This window comes from Dermacentor silvarum, chromosome 3, assembly GCF_013339745.2.
Source record: "Dermacentor silvarum isolate Dsil-2018 chromosome 3, BIME_Dsil_1.4, whole genome shotgun sequence".
In the NCBI taxonomy this organism is placed as follows: Eukaryota; Metazoa; Arthropoda; class Arachnida; order Ixodida; family Ixodidae; genus Dermacentor; species Dermacentor silvarum.
Window position 1 is genome coordinate 122,281,606 of NC_051156.1, and position 20,501 is coordinate 122,302,106.

The 20,501-nt window shown below is 47.7% G+C and overlaps 1 protein-coding gene across 1 annotated transcript in view; it reads left to right on the forward strand.

The window, feature by feature from the left end:
* Positions 1-12,662: 12,662 nt before the first annotated feature.
* LOC119444739 (3-oxoacyl-[acyl-carrier-protein] reductase FabG) overlaps positions 12,663-20,501 on the forward strand; it is a 277,325-nt gene continuing 269,486 nt past the window's right edge. Inside the window, exon 1 of the mRNA XM_049664723.1 lies at positions 12,663-12,800. Coding sequence (XP_049520680.1) covers positions 12,764-12,800 — 37 coding nt within the window. The 5' untranslated portion in view covers positions 12,663-12,763. The remainder of the gene's footprint in view (positions 12,801-20,501) is intronic.

Genomic DNA, 20,501 nt, shown 5'->3' on the forward strand with positions numbered 1-20,501 from the left:
CGAAGCATTTCCTGCCCATCGTCGCTTGCTGTGTAGTCTCGTTGTTTCTTCAGATTTCGCACATGGCTACTCACCACTTAAAGTCCATTTTGCAGACGGCAATGTTCAAAACCTGGTCAGCGAACGCGGCTCAGCACGCAAGCAACATAATGTGACGGAAGGCGAGCGAATAACAGCTACTAACATTTCAACACCACAAACTCGGAGGGCCTCTAAGCATTTCTTAAGCCGGATTCACACGACGGGTTAGACCACTTAATCAGAGACATGGCTATAGCTTCAACAAATCATGCCGCGAGCATTTCGTCAGCGGCTTCCTTTTGTGCGACGTGATTCGGCTGCAATGAGCCACGTCACGCTCGTCCGAAGTATAAACCGGCGATCCGTCCCGTGCTGTGAATCTTGCCTTACGAGTTTGAACGCCACTTGGCACGTTTTGATTTGGCCTTGTCACGGTGGGCCTTACCGAGGCGCATTTAGAACGCAGGCAAAAGTTTTCGCGGACATGGAGTGCGCGCATAACACAAGCAACCAGAGATCGCGCCGCCGTATCTGCTCCGTCAAGGCGATGCCCTCTTCCCTCGCGCCCCTCACCACGGTGACCTACTTTCACGCGTCGCGCAACCATTTCGGATTTCCCGCGAATCGCCCGGTTGCTATAGCAACTGTAGATAAAACCTTTTCTGTCTTGAAGTTGCCTCGTACCGCCGATAGGTATCCGCTGCCGGCACCTGACCGATTGACGCGCGCTGTTGCTACTTTATCTGGTCGATCGCGCCTCGCGAGTGTCCCCACCTAAAGAGTATATATCTTACACCGTGACCTACACTTTCCTTCAATCGAATGCATTAAAATACAGCAAATAAAATAACAAACATTTCATTTCTTAAGGTGTCGGTTCTTGTTTTAAATGCTATAAATTTGTGATGACAAACGGACCTTGAGTGAATTTTTAAATTTTGCACTTTTTTGCCGCGAGTGGCGACAGTGAGGCGAAAGCTTACAAGCGGATACATTCTAGAGGGTCGCACGCACAAGGGAGTTCATACGGTGAGCAGTCGCCAGGGGCGCTGCAGTGCTATTCTTGACAAAGGTGATGCGATAATGACGCATAAAGTCAGTCATGAGAATGATCTGTCCATTCCCTCTCTATTAGGGGAATGGCAAGGCTGCGACCCGCCGCGGTTGCTCAGTGGCTATGGTGTTGGGCTGCTGAGTACGAGGTCGTGGGATCGAATCCCGGCCACGGCGGCCGCATTTCGATGGGGGCGAAATGCGAAAACACCCGTGTACTTAGATTTAGGTGCACGTTAAAGAACCCCAGGTGGTCCAAATTTCCGGAGTCCCCCACTACGGCGTGCCTCATAATCAGACCTGGTTTTGGCACGTAAAACCCCATAATTTTTTTTTGGCAAGGCTGCGACTGCTTTCACAACAAATCCTTGCAGGGGCGGGGCCCCGCCTCGATGACGTGGAACCGCCTCGATGACGTATCATCATTTTCTTTTTCTCCCTCTCTGTTTGGCGGCGCAGTCAGTGTGCGGTGCCTCAGTTCGGATCAGCTCATTCCACGTGAGCGAGAAGTTGGCGCGCGTATCATGTTCGCGGCGTGCGTTGTTTTGTTTCGCTTGTGAAAGCGCGCAATGCAACGATGAGCCAGCCTCCAGACCGACAGAAGGTGATTGAAAAGTACCTCCAAGGGTTACATCATCATGAAGACGGCTACTCTCATCGCTACCTGAAGTCAGACGCTGACCTTAAACTTTTTGAGAGTTCCTTGGCTGCCTTGAACGAAAGGTATGCTGTGCGGACATCAAGACACCTGAACAAGCCGTCTAAATGTAAGGACGTATCGACTGCTTCTTAATATTTCGCTCTGCGCGTAGATTTATCATTGAAAAACGCAGTAATAATTTGAACCTGGGACTCAACCCGGCCGAAAGAATTGTTTTCAGTTGCGGTTAGTGCGCAACACTAGACAATTGATTTATCTTGATTCGACTTTTTGAAGATCGGGTTATTATTGTTCTGGTTACCGGTTCAGCATTCCCCTGGCACCAATTTATTTCTGTTTTAGTGGGGTATTGTTCTGGTTACCGCGACATGACCCGATCCTCAGAAATTTTGATAAGCGTAAACATAACTGAACTGTTATTTTTCGGTTTTAGTCATGATTTGAACCGCGCATGCAAGTTAATTGTGACTTTAAAAAATGAGAAAGGCTATCCCTGTGCTCTTTTCATAAATGCTTCAGAGCTGCGCTTGGGCGTTTGTTTTGTAAGCATCTGCGCATCCGGCGAGAAGCGTCTACAGGCAGATCCGGCGAGAGGCGTCTACAATCCTGATGATTACATGAGTCAAAAGCATGAAGCGCATCAACAAAGCTTGCCGCATTAAACAAATGCAGCCAGTCTGGCCACATACAGAAGGGTAATTAAACGACGCGTGAATGTCTTCAGGCGCGGCACGTGACCAATTTATGTACTGCGGCGACGGCGATGGAACACTAAGTGTACCGATGCGACCCGCTAGCCGACCGGAAATGTTTCTTCTCAAGTAAAACGCGTGTGCACACCAGAGTCCACAGCAAGACTTCCTCAACGGGAAACGGTGCTGGGCATCGGTGAGCATCGCAGTGAAGCCTCCTATCTTCTTGAGCAGAAGCTGTATGCAGCTGCTCTTCTGCAGCTGCAGCTAGATTGCTAGAAATTAGAAGCTAGATTCAGCTGCAGCTAGAAGCTGCAGCTGCAGCTTCTAGCTTCTAGCTACAGCTGCATCTAGCTTCGGTAGTCACTACCAAAGCGGGAGCCTCCGATTCGGTATTCACAGCGCAGCGGAGGCTCCAACTAGGCTCCAACGTGGTGTAGCTACAAAATAAAGAACCAGCTATAGCCTCGAGCATAGAGTTTCAAAATAAAAAAAATATAATAAAAAACTTAAAAATTGTCCGATAGGAGGACTTGAACTAAGGACCTCAAACAGAAAAAGCCCGATATTTAAACCATTACTCCACGGCTCTTCTTTTTTCTTTAATGCCGGTCTTCGACACACGGTACAGCAAATGAACTCACAACAATAGACAGTGCGCCAGATCGCTCAAGTGGCCGAATTGCCACTGCGGCCAGGCGTAGTTATTTTAAAATTCCGTGAGCACCACCAAAGGTTCCAGACTTGACAGCCACTCAGGAACATCTGTTTGCTCTTTCAATGTCTCTGGGAACCGTGTACGCTTTCGCGGAAATACATGCGTGCTGGTCTTGCGTCTGGGTCACAAAAATAGCCAGCCATTCGGGAGCGCCATATACTGTGGAGGCCCATCAGCATAATCTGGTCCAACGAAGAACCCTCCTCATTATCTGTTGGCAGGTACCCCATCCCGTAAAAGTCGAGCGGTAATTCTTTTATAATGGTTCTTTGCAGCACATCCCAAAAATATACCCCTTCCCAGCAATGAAGAAAAACATGGTCTATTGTCTCAAGCTGCTTGCATATGAGGCTGTGGGAACCCCAAACTAGAAAGAAACCCCTTTCCTCTAGAAAAGTCTTAACAGTTACAGTTTGAGTGTGTAACATAAAAAAAGTTTTGGTTCGCATTGTGCATAATCAAAACATACATTGCTCCCAGCGACACCTGTATTTTCTTAACTCTTTTTAAAATTTTTATTACGCCACGGACCCATGCATCGAAAAGCGACATTTATCTCGGGCAAGCCAGTGCACTGATACGTTTGGCGCGTTTCGATTTGGACACCTTGACAAGTTGAACCGTTGTAATTAGTAGCGATTGCGGGTTTTCGTAGTGTCTTCTGCACTTCGAAAAGTATAGATTGCTCTGAAATTTACGACAGTGAAGGCATATAAAGCGCAATAAACAAAGCCACAAGAACGTCTAAATCCACAAGCACGAAGATCAGACAAATCCATGTACTTCCCGTCACTCCCATGGTAGCTGAACGATTGCAACGCCAGAGTAAGTGGCCCCGTGTAGGCAGTTACCGCACATGGCTTGGTCATATAGGTGTTCCGCGGTTTGGCTTTCGCGTCGGATTAGCCTATGGCGCTTCGTCGCCTGCGGACTGCGGCTTGAACGTGCATCAGCAATGCACCGGCTACTGTTTCGCTTGAGATGGCACCACCTGAGACAGCTGCTGCGCTAAAAGGCGCAGAAAAGCAACAACGTCGCCGGGCGAATCTCGCTTTGCATGGTCCACCGAGAGACACTCCAGCGTGAAGCACAATGCCACTGCGCGTTCGCGGCGCGTGGTCCGAACTCTGCCACTGGCATTCCTGCAGCTTTGCGCGCCGCATTGCGACTGACCAATGTAGCCCCTACGGAGCCGGACCAGAGTGCTCGCACCTTCGCCGAAGCCACTCGCCAGCAGGACGGTGCTCGCCATCAAGACGCTGCGCGCCAACCAAACCTGCTACGTGGTCGCCGGCCCGCAATTCGTGCGCCTTTCGCTGTAGTAAACCGTGAGTTCACGAAGGAAACATGCAGCTGCTTCTGTGAAGACACGTTTCACTTTTGTGTTCTACCGTTTCCTATGAAAGAGGGATGAACCATAATTTTTTCTCATCTTTCCTTCTCAGCTATTGTTCCAACTTTCCCCTCCTCAAGTGTAGGGTAACCAACCAGGCTCGCCCTTTGTTGACCTCCCTACCTTTCCCTCTTCGTTTCTCTCAAGCTCTCTCTTTTTGAGAAAACGGGAGCACTACAGGCTGTAAATAATAGAAAGTGTTGTGCCTGTGTCGAGGTGTGCTTATTCCGCACGCCTTCAATGCATATGGAAATGAAGATGGAAGCACGAGTGAGAGACATTGTCGTTTTTCAAATATTAGCAGTTTTCTCTCCATAAACTGAATTCTCGAGTTTTCTAATCTACGCAAGCGGTACCGGGCGGCGGTGCGATTGGGGGACGAAGAACGGCGGAAAGGAAAAACGACCGGTGCGGTGCACTCCGGGAGGGATTTTAAGCGCTCAAATGCAATCTTACCTAAGCGTTAGTCTTGTTCACACTGACGACAAAGGCGTCAAATATTTCCTTTGAGGAAACAATCGTGCCACATTGTGCAAGACTGCCGCGATCGTATGCAATAAGAAGAAACTTGCGGCGTGTCGGGCATCGCAGGGATTTGTTCGCCCCGTTCGACTGGAGGCGAAACCGGAATGGACGCCGCTGTAGAAACGCGACGTCCACGTTCGTCGAGGGCTATTCTCATGGGGAAGAAATCCCGGCTGTCGGCGCGGGCAGTGCGCATAACGTGACAACGACGACAGTAATTTGCGATTAGGCGTGCCGCCACCGCGTGTTCCCGGAGAAGGGGCACCTTCTGTCCTGACGGAACAAACAATCCCCGCTTGTCGGGGAAGACAGTGGAATTTCGTACTTGTGTCTTGGAGCCGTGATCAAGTTGCTGCTCCCGAGGGCAGCAACCGTATCGCAATCACTTCGTTGTTTTGCTAGGGGTTCTGTCAAATTTGCGAAGGCGAGTTGCACGTGTGCCACTGCGATAGCCAAATTAAGTGACGATGCCACTCGATATTTTGATTGGTCGAACAATTTCTGTGCCTTGGGACACCCCTCGTGAAACAAGGCGAATTTGAAGAAATTAAGAAAAGTGTCGAGAGTAGAAACCACCCGAGTAGTCTGCTAACACTGATCTCTTTCGTCGGTTGCCTTGCCCGTGTTAGCAGGAGAACTTTTCCCGGCGGCTGACGTCGTTCAGCTTCACCAATCTCCCCTGCGAAAATTACCCTCCTGTGAAGATACCTTTAGGTGTCCACGTGGGGTGCCGCTAGCCTATGACAGGCGGTGGCCGTCCGCGACGGCAACTCCTCATTCATGATCTCAACTAGATTAGAAAGTATGCGTTGTGACAGACGGGCACCTGATGTCATGTTGATGAAGCGTCTCGCCACCTAAAGTCGTTTCGCAGCCTGCCACAACTCGCTGAAGCAAGACCGAGGCAGAACATCTCGCATACTTCTGACTGCAGGCCCACTTGTTTTCGTATTCGAAAAGCTTGGAGCGCGTATATTTGAAGTGCCCACCTAGCGGATTGTCCATTTCGGCCGCCGGCGATTGACTGGAGCAGTACAATCGAGAGTGAAGCAAGCTGGGGCGCCTTCCTCGTTCTAGTTCTCATGTCCAGCCCAGTCAATCAGCACTTGGTGGCCGTCAGCGACATCTCGTCATTAATGATCTCACGTAGATTCGAAAGGGTGAGCTGGTGACGGACGGACGGGCGCTTGATTTCGCATTCCTAACAGAAGTGGTCTAACAGAAGTGGTCCTAACAGACGTGGTCTCGATGCCCGCCAATGCTCGCCTAGGCAAGACCGAGGAAGGGCCGCTCGCATAGTTCTGACTGGTTATTTCCACCATCCACTCTTTCGCAACAGCTCTAGACAAATATGGCCAAATTGATGTAATAGTGATCATTCGACAACGTTTTACTCTCCAGTCTTTTGATTAAACTAAGTGAACTTAGTTTTCCCTTTTTAATTAACTGCATTGGCTCCTATGTGTCACCGAGAAAACAATTAGCGGAGTAGACAGTCACTATTCCAGAACCCTTGCAGTGAATAACAACAATTAATAAAAAAGGATAGTTGAAGCTGCAGTTGATATTGAGAGGAATTAGAGTTTCATTGATCATGTAACTGGCGCACCGCGTACAGGGTGTTTCAGTTCACTTGGGCCAAACTTAAAAATACGGCAGTGCTTCGTAGCTCGACAGAACCAAGGTAATGTTGTTTGCCGCCGCTTGTAGATACTCAGGTTATTTTTTGCAATCCGCCTAATTAGATAATTAGTCCTAATTAAATAATCAGCTTCTCAATTATTATAATTACTGCGCACTCCCATTTACTTTTTCCGTCGTATATTGCGCTGTTTGAACAGAATGCAAAAGCCCAGAAAGACCGAAGTGGCCTCAAACCAAAGGGTGCCATTGTATTCCCTACCTAAATCAATGTAATTAATGCTTTCAGCGCAGTGCAAGCGCGTTCGCGACTTGCTGATTCTGGAAAGTCGAATTGGTAAAACGGTGACTGGTCAGATAATTCGTCACGCGGCTGAAATATGGAACTGCGTCCATCCATGATTGCAGGCATCTTCTCAACCGGCCGCCTAGCAGCAGCGCATTACGCTGCACCATGGAAGAACGAGAAGCTTTCTTTCTCCGTTTACTCCATCCATGCGCGGCGCTTACGACCGGTCGTGGCTGCGCTTACGGTTGAGTGGCACGAGCTGCTGGGGTGGCGCATGCTTTGCAATAAGGCGCCCGACGTGGAAATATACGGTGGCGGCGCTGCGATGGAAGTGGATTGGGCCGCACCAAGGTCGCGCCGTTGGAAACTGCTGGCTATACTTGTATACATTTTGGAGTATACATGTATGTAGATGTAGCCATGCCCAGGGAAGTGGATATATACCACGTGTTGCATTAATGAAGGTACTTACGAAAGGTTATTGTTTGTATTACGGATGTGTGCGATGCTGCTGTTGCCTGGTGGTGAACCCCTCGCCTCGTGAAGCTGTATGTGTACAGCTTTCTTGCCAGGGTGGCCTTCAACACTGTACTTTGTGCATGCTGTAAATAAACTTGACTTGACATACTGTTCGGTGGGTCATTCGTACTACTTCGCGCGCTGGTATTTGCGTTCAGACCGCTCAAATGGTGTTCATAATTGCATATGACATGTATTTATGCCTTAAGAATAAATTCCTTGCTTTCTCTTCTTTATTTTATTTTTTAATGCCGCTCGTTGATCTTTTTAGGGCTCAGGCCGGGTTCGGGCCGGTTTTGAGCTGGGCTCGGGCCAGGCTCGGGCCTAAGGTAAAGGGGTGGCGCGCCGGGCCGGGCGGATAACGTAGATTATTTCCGGGCCCGGGCCGGGCCCGGGTCTCTCCTTAAAACTTTTGATCGGGCTCGGGCGGGAAGCCCAATGTAAAAACGGGCCCGGACCAGGCCCGGGCTGAAAAAATTGGCCCGTGCAGTGCTCTACTAAAGCACAACGCTGTAGTTATTCTTATAGCAGTAGCTTACCTAAGCAACACTAGAGACATTTTTTTTTCTTTTAATTTTTCAGAGAATGCGCCGTATGGTGTGCGCGTGAACAAAATCAAGTAAGATTACTCTGAAAGTGTTACGCTTACATTGTCTATTTATCTCGCAGGTGAACGTTGGCGCACGCAAGTACTTTATACGTTGTTGACCTCTTAGTGTACTCGCTTAGGGAACAATATATGAGTCCTCAGGAGCTACGTTGCTCGTTATATAACGGTTTGAGACATTTCCTTTGACACCTTTGCTGTGCCGCCACTACAATCAAAACATTTCAAGTAATCAGCGCGTGAGTACTCATTTTACCCTTACCGTTACTGAGTACTTACCGTACCTTTACCCCAACCTTAGCCGAAATATTAGAAGAGCCACTGTATGACCTTTCTTATTGAAATCAATTGAGCCTGCGCTGCAAAGTGAAGCAAATGAAATACGAATAAAGCAACGCAAGACACAATCGCGTCCGATAGAGTTTCGCTAAATCCTGCTATGGAATCGCATCGATCTATATTCTCTCTCACGAAACGCACAAGCACACACGCCTAATTATGCGTGAGAATCACGTTCCCTTACAATGTCTCTACAAATAAAAATATTACAGTCTGAAAACTGAGCATAAAAAAGACAGAGAGAGAGAGGCAAATTTTGCTAATAGTCAAAGTTGGAGACGTCGACCTGACGTGGTTTGCTAGCCGCATTGCATGCACTTTCAAGAGCAACCGAAAGAAAAACCTGACTGATAATGTGGACATAAGAAAATGGTCAAGCATATGAAGGTCGGCAGCATCCAAAGGCTCCATTCCAAGGCGGCGGTACCTAAATGGCCGAGTAATTCGTGAATGGCCTCCAAACTTGATTTTAGGTTCCGCCGAAGGCGCAGAATAGATTTCTGATACACTTGATACACTTCACTGGTTCACGAACTCAGTACTGCACACATCATAAACACAACAAAACGAGGTCATTCAAGTATTTCGTAAACAAATGGGCTAAGCTAAGCAAATAGGAAGCGGGCCAATCACAGACGTCGGCACCAGTCTCCATATGAGGTTCATTACTTTCACTGCGCAGGCTCAGCCTCCCAGAAACCTCCTCCACTTCTGTGTGCTGCACGTCTGTCAGAGAATTAGATAACAAAAAAATTGCTGGCTCTCCCGTCGTCGAGTGTAGATGTAAGCATGAAGTGGGTGCCATATGGCGTCCTTTTCTGCCTGTGTAGATGCCGCCTTCAACCGCTTTCTTCTTCCAACAGTTCAGCGCGCGTAGTGTCTGTCGCTACTTTTTCTACTGTCGCGTCGAAGTGGTCAGCTGAAATTGCGGCCAACTCACGAACCGCTGGCCTTGAAAAAAGCACAGGCAACCCTGTCTCAGTGCCAAAAGATGACAATCAACTGTATGGTCCACTGTTACTGCATTTGAACGTCGCTATTGGAAATGACAAATAAAACTTCAGCGTAGGAGAAGTTACAGCTTGATTGATATTGTGAACAAGCATTAGGAAGAAATCGTAAGCAATCTTTTTTGAAACTTGTTTGGGCAGTATCTAGTGTATGTAAAGCGGTCCTCTACAAAGGGTTGGGGCCAGAGACCACATTTTCTGAAGTTTTGACTGGTCGCCCGGCTGTTATCGTTTGAATGCCCGGATAAAGGCTCTGACTTTTGGCTCAAGGTCACTTGAAGGTTGCCGACAACAGGAGCTAAAAGCATTTCATGTTTAAAGCATGCCAAGGTAGGCAATGCTATTCGCTTTTAAAGCAAACACAAGTGATCTCCAATAAATGAATAGAGCGTTTAATTTGGCAGTTCAAACAGTGATGCGGGTCAGCGCTTGTTCCTTTCGTCGGTGGTTACGTATATTTGACATCAGGATCTTGGAAAAATAGATTGAAATAGTTTTACATTATAGGGGCTCTGCTTTTTCTTGCTCCCACCCACCGAAGGTATTCTTTGTGTCTAGTTTCGTCCTGTGTCCACCTAAGCGTATATATTAAGAATGAAATGCTTTTCGCTCCTCTTCTTGGCGACCTTCAAGTGACCTTTAGCCAGAAGCCAGAGCGTTGTCCGGGCACTCAAATAAAAACATGCGGGTATCACGGCGACAACAACCAGGCAACCAGTCAAAAGTTAAAAAATGCGGTCTCTAGCCCCCAACCCGTTGTATGCGCGTCTTGCGCTGGAGTTTGAGGTATAGTATCGGCGCCTGGTGGCGGCGAGAGAAGTTATATCTGGGTAGTATTGAGCCCTGGCTGTGGCGAAGCACGTTTCAAGCCTGAGTTTTACGTCGATTCGCACTTTTTTCGGCCCTGTTGCGAGTGCGAAAAGGCTCGTCACTTCTCAGAGACCACGCCGACCATGCTGCTAGCTGGCCGCAGCCTAGTTTAACGAAAACGGACTCTCCGTGTGCCGTGGGACGTAATGCTGGAAGCAGAAGGAATCGGCGACGCCGATGCGGAGAGACCTCGAAAAGGAGAGACCTCAGCCTCGAAAAATCGTCACCGTCGTTACTGCTGCGTCGTGAGCTGCCATGAGCAAGAAGGCCTGAATCCCAACATCAGATTCTACCGTTTTCTTTCAAGGCCTCACGAAGCGGAGCGTCGGGTGCGCTGGATAACTTCATTACCCCACTATGAGCAGCACAGGTTTGAGAGTTAAATGTGCTCATCCTTCACCTCAAGCCAGCACGTTCACGCAGCGCAGCAAGGAAGTATTGATTACAGCACATCGATGTTCGAGCGCTGTCATTAAAGCTACATCAAGCGAGCAGCGCACGATCTCGCGCTGCAGCGCGATTCGCACGCAGTACGTTACTGCGAGCTCATATGCATTGTATCAGTTATTTATCGGTTGCTAAAGGGACAGATGGCCGTTACTAAAGCGCAGGCATGACCACTTTTTTAGCTGCATGCAGTCAACAAATATTGCAGGAGGGCCGCCGTTTCGCGGCATGCTGAAGGAGCGCTGCCGTCGCGGCGCGTACCGTCGTGCGCTCGAGCAGTTCTGTACACATGATGTGTGCTTATCGTTGCTGGGAATTCATTTATAGGAAGCATTTCCTCGCGTTTGTGCGCCTGAATCTAGAAGCGCGCGAACATTACCTGAAGGTCAACTTCGTACGTGACGCGCTTCACATGCGATTGACACCACGCTAAATCATCGCCGGTTATTTCTTGAACGGCGTACACGTATTCGGTGTTGCATAATTTCTTACCTTTACGCAGCGTGCCACCCCTGAAAAAATCTTCGGCGTCCGATATTCGCTGCAAGCCGTGGTACAACACAACTGAAAGTGGTAGGTCCGTATTGTAAATGTGCTTTCCGAATCAGACGACCGAGCTTGGTACTACCCAGTTTCGGATTGAGGGCGCTTTTTAGCACCATTTTTGCAGCGCCCCCTGGGCAACGCAGAAGCCCCATAGGACCGCATTACATACGCTAGTTACTCTCCAAACAAGTAACAAAAATATTGTGTCCGAGTTCTTAATATTTGTTCACGATATCACTCAAGCTGTAACTTCTACTACGCTGAAGTTTTATTGTCATTTCCAATAGCGACGTTCAAGAGGCCGATAGAGTACGCAAAACGCTTCATTCTCGCCTTTTGGAACTGAGACACGGTTGCCAGTGCTCTTTTGAACGCCACGGGTCTGTGAGTTTCGCGGCGCGTGTTCTGCGCCGTCTCCTTCGAGACGACGCTGCTAGTCGGACGCTGCAGCGTCTTGCGCGCCGCGGATGGTTGTGTGGTGCTTTGTGGTGGGGTGTGCCCTTGCGAACATGCACAATACCCATTTTAAGATTGTGGCTAGTATCATGTCCAACCAATCTGCTTTGCCAGTAGCCACTGCATGCTTACATCTAAACTAGATTTTTTTTTCTTTGAGCATCGAGTCAGTGCTTCATTGGGAGGAAGTATAATTTATTGGTTATTGGTTTTTTGTTGTAACCTCCCTGGCCAAACAGCGCCAAAGGAGGGGAGAGGGGGGGGGGGGCAGGGAGAATATAGTCACCCGGGAGGGAGAATTATGTCACCTGCTGTGTCTCAGCTAGCTTACAAACAATGACGAAGTGGACGTCGGCGCCACGCGATGGTTATCTGGTGTTCCTAGGCTAACTGGCGAACGACGAAGAGAAGGACTTAGGCCACGCGCCAATATTCTAACACTTTTATATGATATTCAGGCATACCTATAGAAACAAATTGCCCAAAATACAACTCTTTCAGGACTCTGTACTCAAAGCCCTACTCGGTTTCTACGAATTTTTTGTTGATACGTTGGTACACGCGTCACTAACTCCACTCACGTCGCACCTGAACACACGCAGGAAAGAACAGCAGAGCTGCACTCTGAAAAGCTCAAAACCACATGTGAGCGTGCAGCCAAAATTGACGCACTGATACGGTGACCTCAGTCACCATATTTGTAGCGCAGACAAGGTCTCTAGCTAGCTGTAGTTAAAACACCTGCGATGGTGCGGTAGTCGTAAATGCAACAGGAAGGGTTGACAACTCATGGATGCTTGGTGGCTTCAAAATTTACAACGCACTGGGAAAGAGGATGGCACAGCCGGAAGATAATGCTGTATTTCACTGGGACCCAGCGGAAACGCTTCTTCCGACGCGACAAGGTCTAGGGCTGCTCGCCGTTTCGTCCACGCATCTGGCGTACATCGCCCATTCACGTCCCCTTGAGCGCACAATGCCTGACCTCAAAGGAAAAGTGGCCCTGATAACTGGTAGGTTCTGATAACGACTTGCACTGAATGAGTAACTGATTACTATATTCCCACTAGCGTACAGCCTAAATTTTCGAAGAGAACATATGCAAGGCCAAACGATAAATGGCTCAGGCATGATTTGCTACATAATGAATAATGTTAGTGTGTATGCGTCTGTACTATACGGGGTGTTCCAGCAATCATGCATCGCGTTTAAAATAACGTGAAGATAACCAAGTGCATATTGTAAACATTCGAGTAGAGCAGCCACATGTACTATTTTGTTGATGCCATTCATTTTCATAATTATTTGCAAGAAGCTTTTTTTTTAAGTGACATGCTGTCAATGAATAGTTTGTAGAAATTTGAGCGAAATTTAAAACTGACACGTTTTGAGCCAGGTACTTTTTGTCCGTTAATTTTTTTTTTCAGCTGATAAAGAAAGCCGTCAGAAAGTGAATAAACCAATGATATCGCGTCGCTAACTGTATCACGCCCGGATCAAAAGGAGTGCCCTCAAACACGCTCCACGGACATTAGTGATTGCCCTTTTTTCACGACGCATGAAACACTAATTAGTGTCAGTCTTTGCTTATCAAAACCAAGGCGTCTCGCAAACACGGGTGGGGCGCGCCAGATAAAGTGCCCGTTCTTACTGGCGGCTACTGTACTCGACTGTGAACAATACGCACCTGGCTATCGTCGGATAAAGTGGATCGTCTTCTTAAAAATCACGATGTATGATAGCCGGGCCACCCTGCAAATGTAAAGGCTTTTTTTGAGTGGGGACGTTATATGAGGGGCAACGTGATGGGTAACCGAATTTACGTAGCTGACCTGGAACATGTGTACAGCTGTTACTCTCTCGTAGTTGATCATTTTAAGGTAATTTGAATTAACCAGTTGCATTACTTAGCAGTCAAGTATAACCAGGAATTCAAATTGGAGCACGCAGGCTCGGCAGAAGAAAGGGGGTCTACTCGAATAGTTTCTTTGAGGCGGCAAAGCAAGCCTCTGCATAAAATATATAACTGCTGGTCGGGAGAAGCCTGATGCGTGAACATGTCGACATCACGCTGTCCCAGCACCTGATATATTGTGAACTTAAGCAAAGGTGATACCACTGACCTCCACTAAAAAGGGTGGACGGCGCACTCCCTTTGTCCGCGGCGGGAGCTCGTGAAGCTATCGGAAGTTCGCCCGCATGTTCCGGAAGCCGGCGTCTGCTGCGGTTCTTAAGCAAGAAAATGAAGTATTTTCGGGCGGCCGCTGGCCTCGTGGTCGCACATTTTTTTTTAAATGTCACATGCTCACTCTCGTTACTTAGCAAGACAACATAGCATGCAATCCTAGTTGAACAACATAGCATGCAGCAGCCACGAATACAAAGTTTTGCCGAATGCGCGTTTTAAGACAAAAAGATTCCCACACTAGAGTGACATATTTTCGAATTGTGATTTTCTGCCAGAGACTTTCACGCTTGTTAACATGATTTTGCAGTGCTATATTTTTTTCTTTGCAAAATTGGTAGTCATCACATGTTTACGATGACGTATACTCGCGGGACATTGTGCGTTGATCCGTTGAAAGGTTTCAGAAACGCCACCCTCTCTGTCCTTAAGTGCACATGGAAATGTAAGGCATCAATCTTTAGCGCAAAATCGAAAACTGCCAGCACTCCATTTCTATAAAGCGAACAGTGTAAAGAGCTGCTCTTAAACGAGCGTAACCGGACGCGCGGCCAATGCGCTCCGACGCGCCCCGCGTCTCATGACGCTCACCCTCGTGCCGATAACGTCGGATTATAAACGTGCCTGAATGCTCTCTTGTGGTTTGATCTCTAGCTCTCAAGGTGAAAACTGTTGAGACGCCGATGGCTGCCCGAAGTAGCGTAATGAAGCTTTCGCTCCAAAAAAGATAAAGTGTACCACATTAAGCTCTAATAGGCTTACCGAGAACATTATATAGTAAACTAAATCATTTAGGAAACGCAACGACATTGAGGTCTATTTTATGGTGATCGATTAAAATATATCCACTTATCATGACAGCTTTGACCAAACTGGAACTGGCACCGAAAGTTGGTGAATTGGTGATATACAACAACGGCTTAGTGGGAACCTGAGCACTATGTTTGCCTATAGCTCAGGCCAAGCCCCTTCAGTGCTGTATAGTAGTTACTCTTCACTTTCTGCTGATAATGAGGTGGGCATATGTTAAACTACCGAAGAACACTACACATTCATATGAAACCGGACAACAATGATGCAACAGAACAGTGCGTTTATTTATGTCATAGCCATGAGCCGTCCCGAACAGCGTTGGGACGGCATCGTCCCGAAGACGGGTTCTAGCTTGCACCCGAGCGGTCGAAACAAGACTCTGTAAATGGTCGCTGCAAAGCCTGCTGCCTGAAGTTGGCTTCCATTTGTCCCTTTTGAGGTTAATCACCCATTGCTGGAACATTTGCGGCTTCGAGCGCGGAAACCTGCATGACAAAGGCCAAACTGCTTTAACACACCTCACTTGGGAAAGCGAAGCCGTTTCCTCGTATAATGAGCAAAAATCAATGCAATTTCGGGGTACATAAGCGTGAAATGTCCTCCCCGAAGACGTTTCTGGTCGGCTCGGGCAGTTTACCGCACAACAAGCTGGCATTTCTTCCAAAAAAAAATGAAAAGAAAAACGCTGTCCCACCAGCAGCAATCGACTGTTCGTGGCGCTCGCTTCCGGGGCAAGCGCATCGACTTCCGGTGGCTTCACGTGCGCACGTGCGAAGCGCCGTGCAGCTCCCCCTAGTGGAGATCAGTGGGTAATACAGATGAACAGCTACCACACTCTGGAATCTCTAAAGGATACAACAACGGCAAAAAGCGCCCAAACTTCAGCAATTTCAACGTCCATGCTGGAAACTATGTGCAGGAAAACGTTAGTGAACCGGCTAAATAAATGTTACAAGGCATTTCATCTGCAGCACCGCGTTTTGCAGCATAGCAATTATGTGCCTGCAGGGCAACAGGGCAAGACGACGCAGACAACGTTATCGACACAGCTGCGGATTACACTCTCTCAGGGATCGCCGAACTTTTCATAACACCCCCAACTCAGAGATCGGCCTATTTTACACGACAAGAAATTGACCAATAAAGCGCGACAAAAATCCCGGGAAAGAAGGCCGCACTTTTATTACGCACTTGAAGGGTGTATTTGTTGCATCGAAGGCATTTAGGTACCGTTTCTTGTTTCATTGGCTAATTCTGGAGAAAACAGAGTCGGTGACCGGCACATCCGTATGGGTAGTATATACAGGTAGCAATTTATAGGCCGAATGTTTGTATGATCGGAGGACTTCGGACGGCCTGGTTCGGCCCGCGGGCCGGACCGGCCGTCCGAAGCGCTTTTCGGCGGGCTCAGGATGGGCCCGGGTTTGAAGCCGCAGGCGCAGGCCGGGCTCGGGCTTGAAGCCTCGGGCCCGGACCGGACTCAGCGTTGAAGCCACGGGCCCGGGCCGAACTCGGGCCCGCTTATTAAAGGGCCTAAGTCGGACCTTCGAGCACACACGAACGTTTTGTGTAGCATAATTAAATGCATTCTGTGCCTAGCTGAAGTGACATGTGCAAAGAGTTGTCTCTTAGTATACATTAGGACAGAAAATAGGAAAGCGTGATTCAAGGCATTCCGTTCCAATCTGAAGTGACACGCGCAAAGAGTTGTCTCTTAGTATACCTTAGGACAGAAATTAGGATAACAGATGAAGTTCTTTTTTCCACAAAGACGAGCATTGTTTCCGCGTCAGGAAAACCTAATTATACCAAAAACAAACCGCTCTTCAAACCATTTCTGTGTTACAGCTTTGCATTTGTAATATTACCACTGTCGACATTATGCAATTATTTAAAGCTAGCGGAAGGGATGTCTCTTTCTACTTATGCGTTTATTTTATACTGTATGCTCGTGATTTCACCTGTATACACATACGCACACACAAACACACACACACACACACACACACACATATATATATATATATATATATATATATATATATATATCAGTGAAGTAAAGAGTAACCGGAGCCGGCACAGAAGTAGTTCAAAAAATAGAAGCACGTAGGAAAACATACCAAGACTTTACTGACGTTTCGGCCGGGGTCCGGCCTTCATCAAGAGTGGACTCTTGATGAAGGCCGGACCCCGGCCGAAACGTCAGTAAAGTCTTGTTATGTTTTTTCCTACGTGCTTCTACTTTTTGAACTATATATATATATATATATATATATATATATATATATATATATGTGTGTGTGTGTGTGGTGTGTGGTGTGTGTGTGTGTGTGTGTGTGTGTGTGTGTGTGTGTGTGTGTGTGTGTGTGTGAGATGCGAGCAGGAGGTTGCGGACGTAGAACAACATGGTCCCCCGAACACTGCCTGTTATCTTCATCTTCCTCTACTTCCATGCACGCACAATCTGTGCACCGTTACACGTTCCCCCTCCCCCCAAGAGAGTGCGAGCAACAAACATATGCGGAAGCAACATGACGCTGATAAAAGAAAACTAAAAATGCGCAGTTAGTCCATTGTCCCAATATAGTTCTTCTTCAACCACACATCAACTTCATAGAAAAGTGTAGCTGTCCGGTAACTTTTCGCATGGTTCTGGTGGACGAGGCTGACTGTTGTGTTCCGGACGACGTCTGCATGCATCGTAGCTCGCGAACACTGCTCGTAGTTCACGTTCGTCTCCTGATGCAAATGCGTACAGTTCAAGCGCCTTGAAGTACCAGGAACGGTGGTTGCTTTTCAAACTAGTGCGGATAAAAGGAGTTTCATCCTTTAATCAAAGTTGCGAGTTTTCTTGAGGATATTGCGCGCACGTGAGAGGTACCGTTGGCTCGTGAATTTCCTTGTTTCTGATGGTTGCAGATACGTGTTTTCTGAAATGAGTGCTCGTTGTTCGAGGTGGCTAAGGCGAGAAAATGGCACCCGTCCGTTTCGCGGTCGCATGCGGTGTCGTCGCGATTGTCCCCGCAATAGGCGCAGTCGTGACTGGTCATGTTGTAAAGGTCCTTGGTGATGTTCGTTTCTTGGGACACGACCTAGTTGGGTTGGCCTTGGGTTTAGCTGGCTTGCGCGTTCACGCCTTTCTTGTTGTATCTGGGTTTTCGGTGATGCTCTTCGTCGTAGATTATGTCGAAGCCGTCGTCGGGGTCGCTGAAGTTGTTGATGGAGCTGATGTTGATCTTTTTGATGTTTATGCGGGAGCTGCTGGGGTAGTCTTTCCTGCACATTTTTCCTTTGATTTGTTTTGCAAACCAATGTGGTATTCTGTGGGTAGCTGGTGCATTGCTCACTTGTGGGGGACTTGTATGGTGGCAGAAGCATTGTGTCAGGCTCCACAGAAGGCTCTTTTGAGGCTGCAGCGACGGCATGATGAATGGTGTTGTATTATGGCATAGTGTGACGCTTAGGGTTTGCGACGCTTCTGCAGTGGCAGTGGTTCCTTGGGGTGTTGTGCGCGGAAGAAACATTGTGTGTTGCGAAGTGGCTTGTTCTCCTAACAAACGTGGCTTATGCGCTCCTGCCGAAAGTGAATTGTCATCCTTGTGAAAAGAGCACATGTTCGTGGTGGTTTCTTTCTGTAGCCTTGACGGGAAGGCAGTATGCTTCATGTTACCGCTGGAAGTAACAGCAGCGCTCTTTGCTTGACTGGTGTGAACGGTACCGTAGTCTGAATTGACGCAGCTTGGAATCCTGGATGGTCTATCATTGGATGATGTGGCTGTAGACTTGACTTCACCACGCGCTTCCAGTGATAGGTCCAACTCTGGAAAATTCGATGTGCCATGCGCGAACGAAGCAATTCTGTGAAGCACGGGCTGCGGAATGAGCGTCATAGAGGACTGGCGTGACTGGAAACCAGGCGGCGGGTCGCACGTATAAGACGCAGTGAACGCATCTGATGGATTCGCGATGGCAGGAGTACGATAGCATGATGAAGACGCACATATTCGCGACTCGTGCACGGCACTGAAACCTGGTGGAAGGTTTGGTCTTGAAGCGAAGCGACTTGGATATCGCTCACCGAACGGAGGTTTTACTATGTCCATTGTGAGTGGTGAAATCATGGTAGGCTTGAGATTTTCTTTCGTCTTTTCGGGAGGACCACTACTTGAGGAAATTGTCGATGATCGAGTCATGCGTGACTTTGGTTGGCATTGGTGATGATAGTTACGTGGTGACTGCGGGTGACTACGGCCACCCAGTTGAGATTTTTCCAGCTGTTGGATAATGAGGGAGTCTGCAGCGTATACTTTAAATCGACTGATCATCTCTTCTTTGATTTCTGTCCATGATTCTTCATATTCAAATATGTGGGTCAGGTAGAAGCGAAATGCCTCACCGGTCAGGTATTCATCGAAGCTGGCGACCATCTCCCGTTCCGACCATGATGCAGCGGATGCCTGGAGCTCGAAAAGGTGGACAGTGTTGCCAGGTCCGACGAGGCGGCGTAGCCAAAAGCTAGAGAAGTTGTAGCCCAAATGTAGCCAAACAGAAAAAAAAGTGCAAATATTTCGTAGCCAAATATAGCCATTTTTATTTGCAATTTTATTTGTGTGTAGATTTCACCGTCGACTACGGCAATCTTTTTTTGCACAACTCGTCGTAACAAAATGTCCGTGCCGCCGTGACCGTCGGCCCTTTACATCAACAACAGCGACATCATGCTTGCACAGGACACTTTTAGGTTGGCTCCGGAAGCTCTTAAGTTCCAGCGAATCGCTGCAGAGGGCGAAATGCGGGCTTTTATTTATGACAGATAGTACTAAGTTATTATTTTCAGCTATTTACACTAATATGAACTACGAACTTTGCTTTTTAGCTGTCGTGAACACAAAATAATGTTCAGCGTCATCGATCTCTCACGTTATCTCTGGATACGGCTTAGAAGTTCAGCTGTCCAGCGATCAGCGACGGCGACGTCCTCACGGCTTCTTTTTTGATGAGCTAAAACAAGTCTTTCGCGCTATGATACATCGCGTTATTTGTCGCATCGTTCAATCTTGTTTTCTCGTCGATTTTTTTTTCTGTTTTTCAATTAGCTTGGCCCGGATTAGCTGGGACACATACTACCAATATAGTGTCAATTTACATCAACCTGGCCGCCATCTTAGGTCTCTAGCACGCCAAGAACGCGCGTTACGAAAAGGGACTGCAGGTAACAGATGCCACTCACTGTCTGAATCGGTGAAGCGGAGCTTTAAGAGATTACTGCGCAAAATGGCACACTAGTGTAAGAAGCGCGCAGTCGTTTTCGACGACGAGCACGTCCCGAACTAACTCGCTCGAAATGGTAAAAGCCGCGACGGCGCACAAAGAGCAATGGTAAACAACAAATTGATAACAGTGTTGTGCTGTGAAAATCGGTTACTGTCAAAAAGCAAACCATGTTGTTGGCTAATAAAGTTTTAAAATAGGGGCTCCTAAAGTTTGGGGCCCCAAAGAGCTTTGCGGGTGTTAGCGTTAGGGCATGCAGGTGTGAAGAGTTTTTAGAATAGACGTTTTGCGTTTGCGTGTTGCGTTTGCAGCGTCACTACGGCGTCAAAGGAAAGCTGTTATAAATATTAAAATAAAATATACCATTTTATGATAACAAAAGTAATTTATACATTCGTGTTTTAACCTTTAATTACAGTTTAGAACTTATTAGATTAGCAGCATG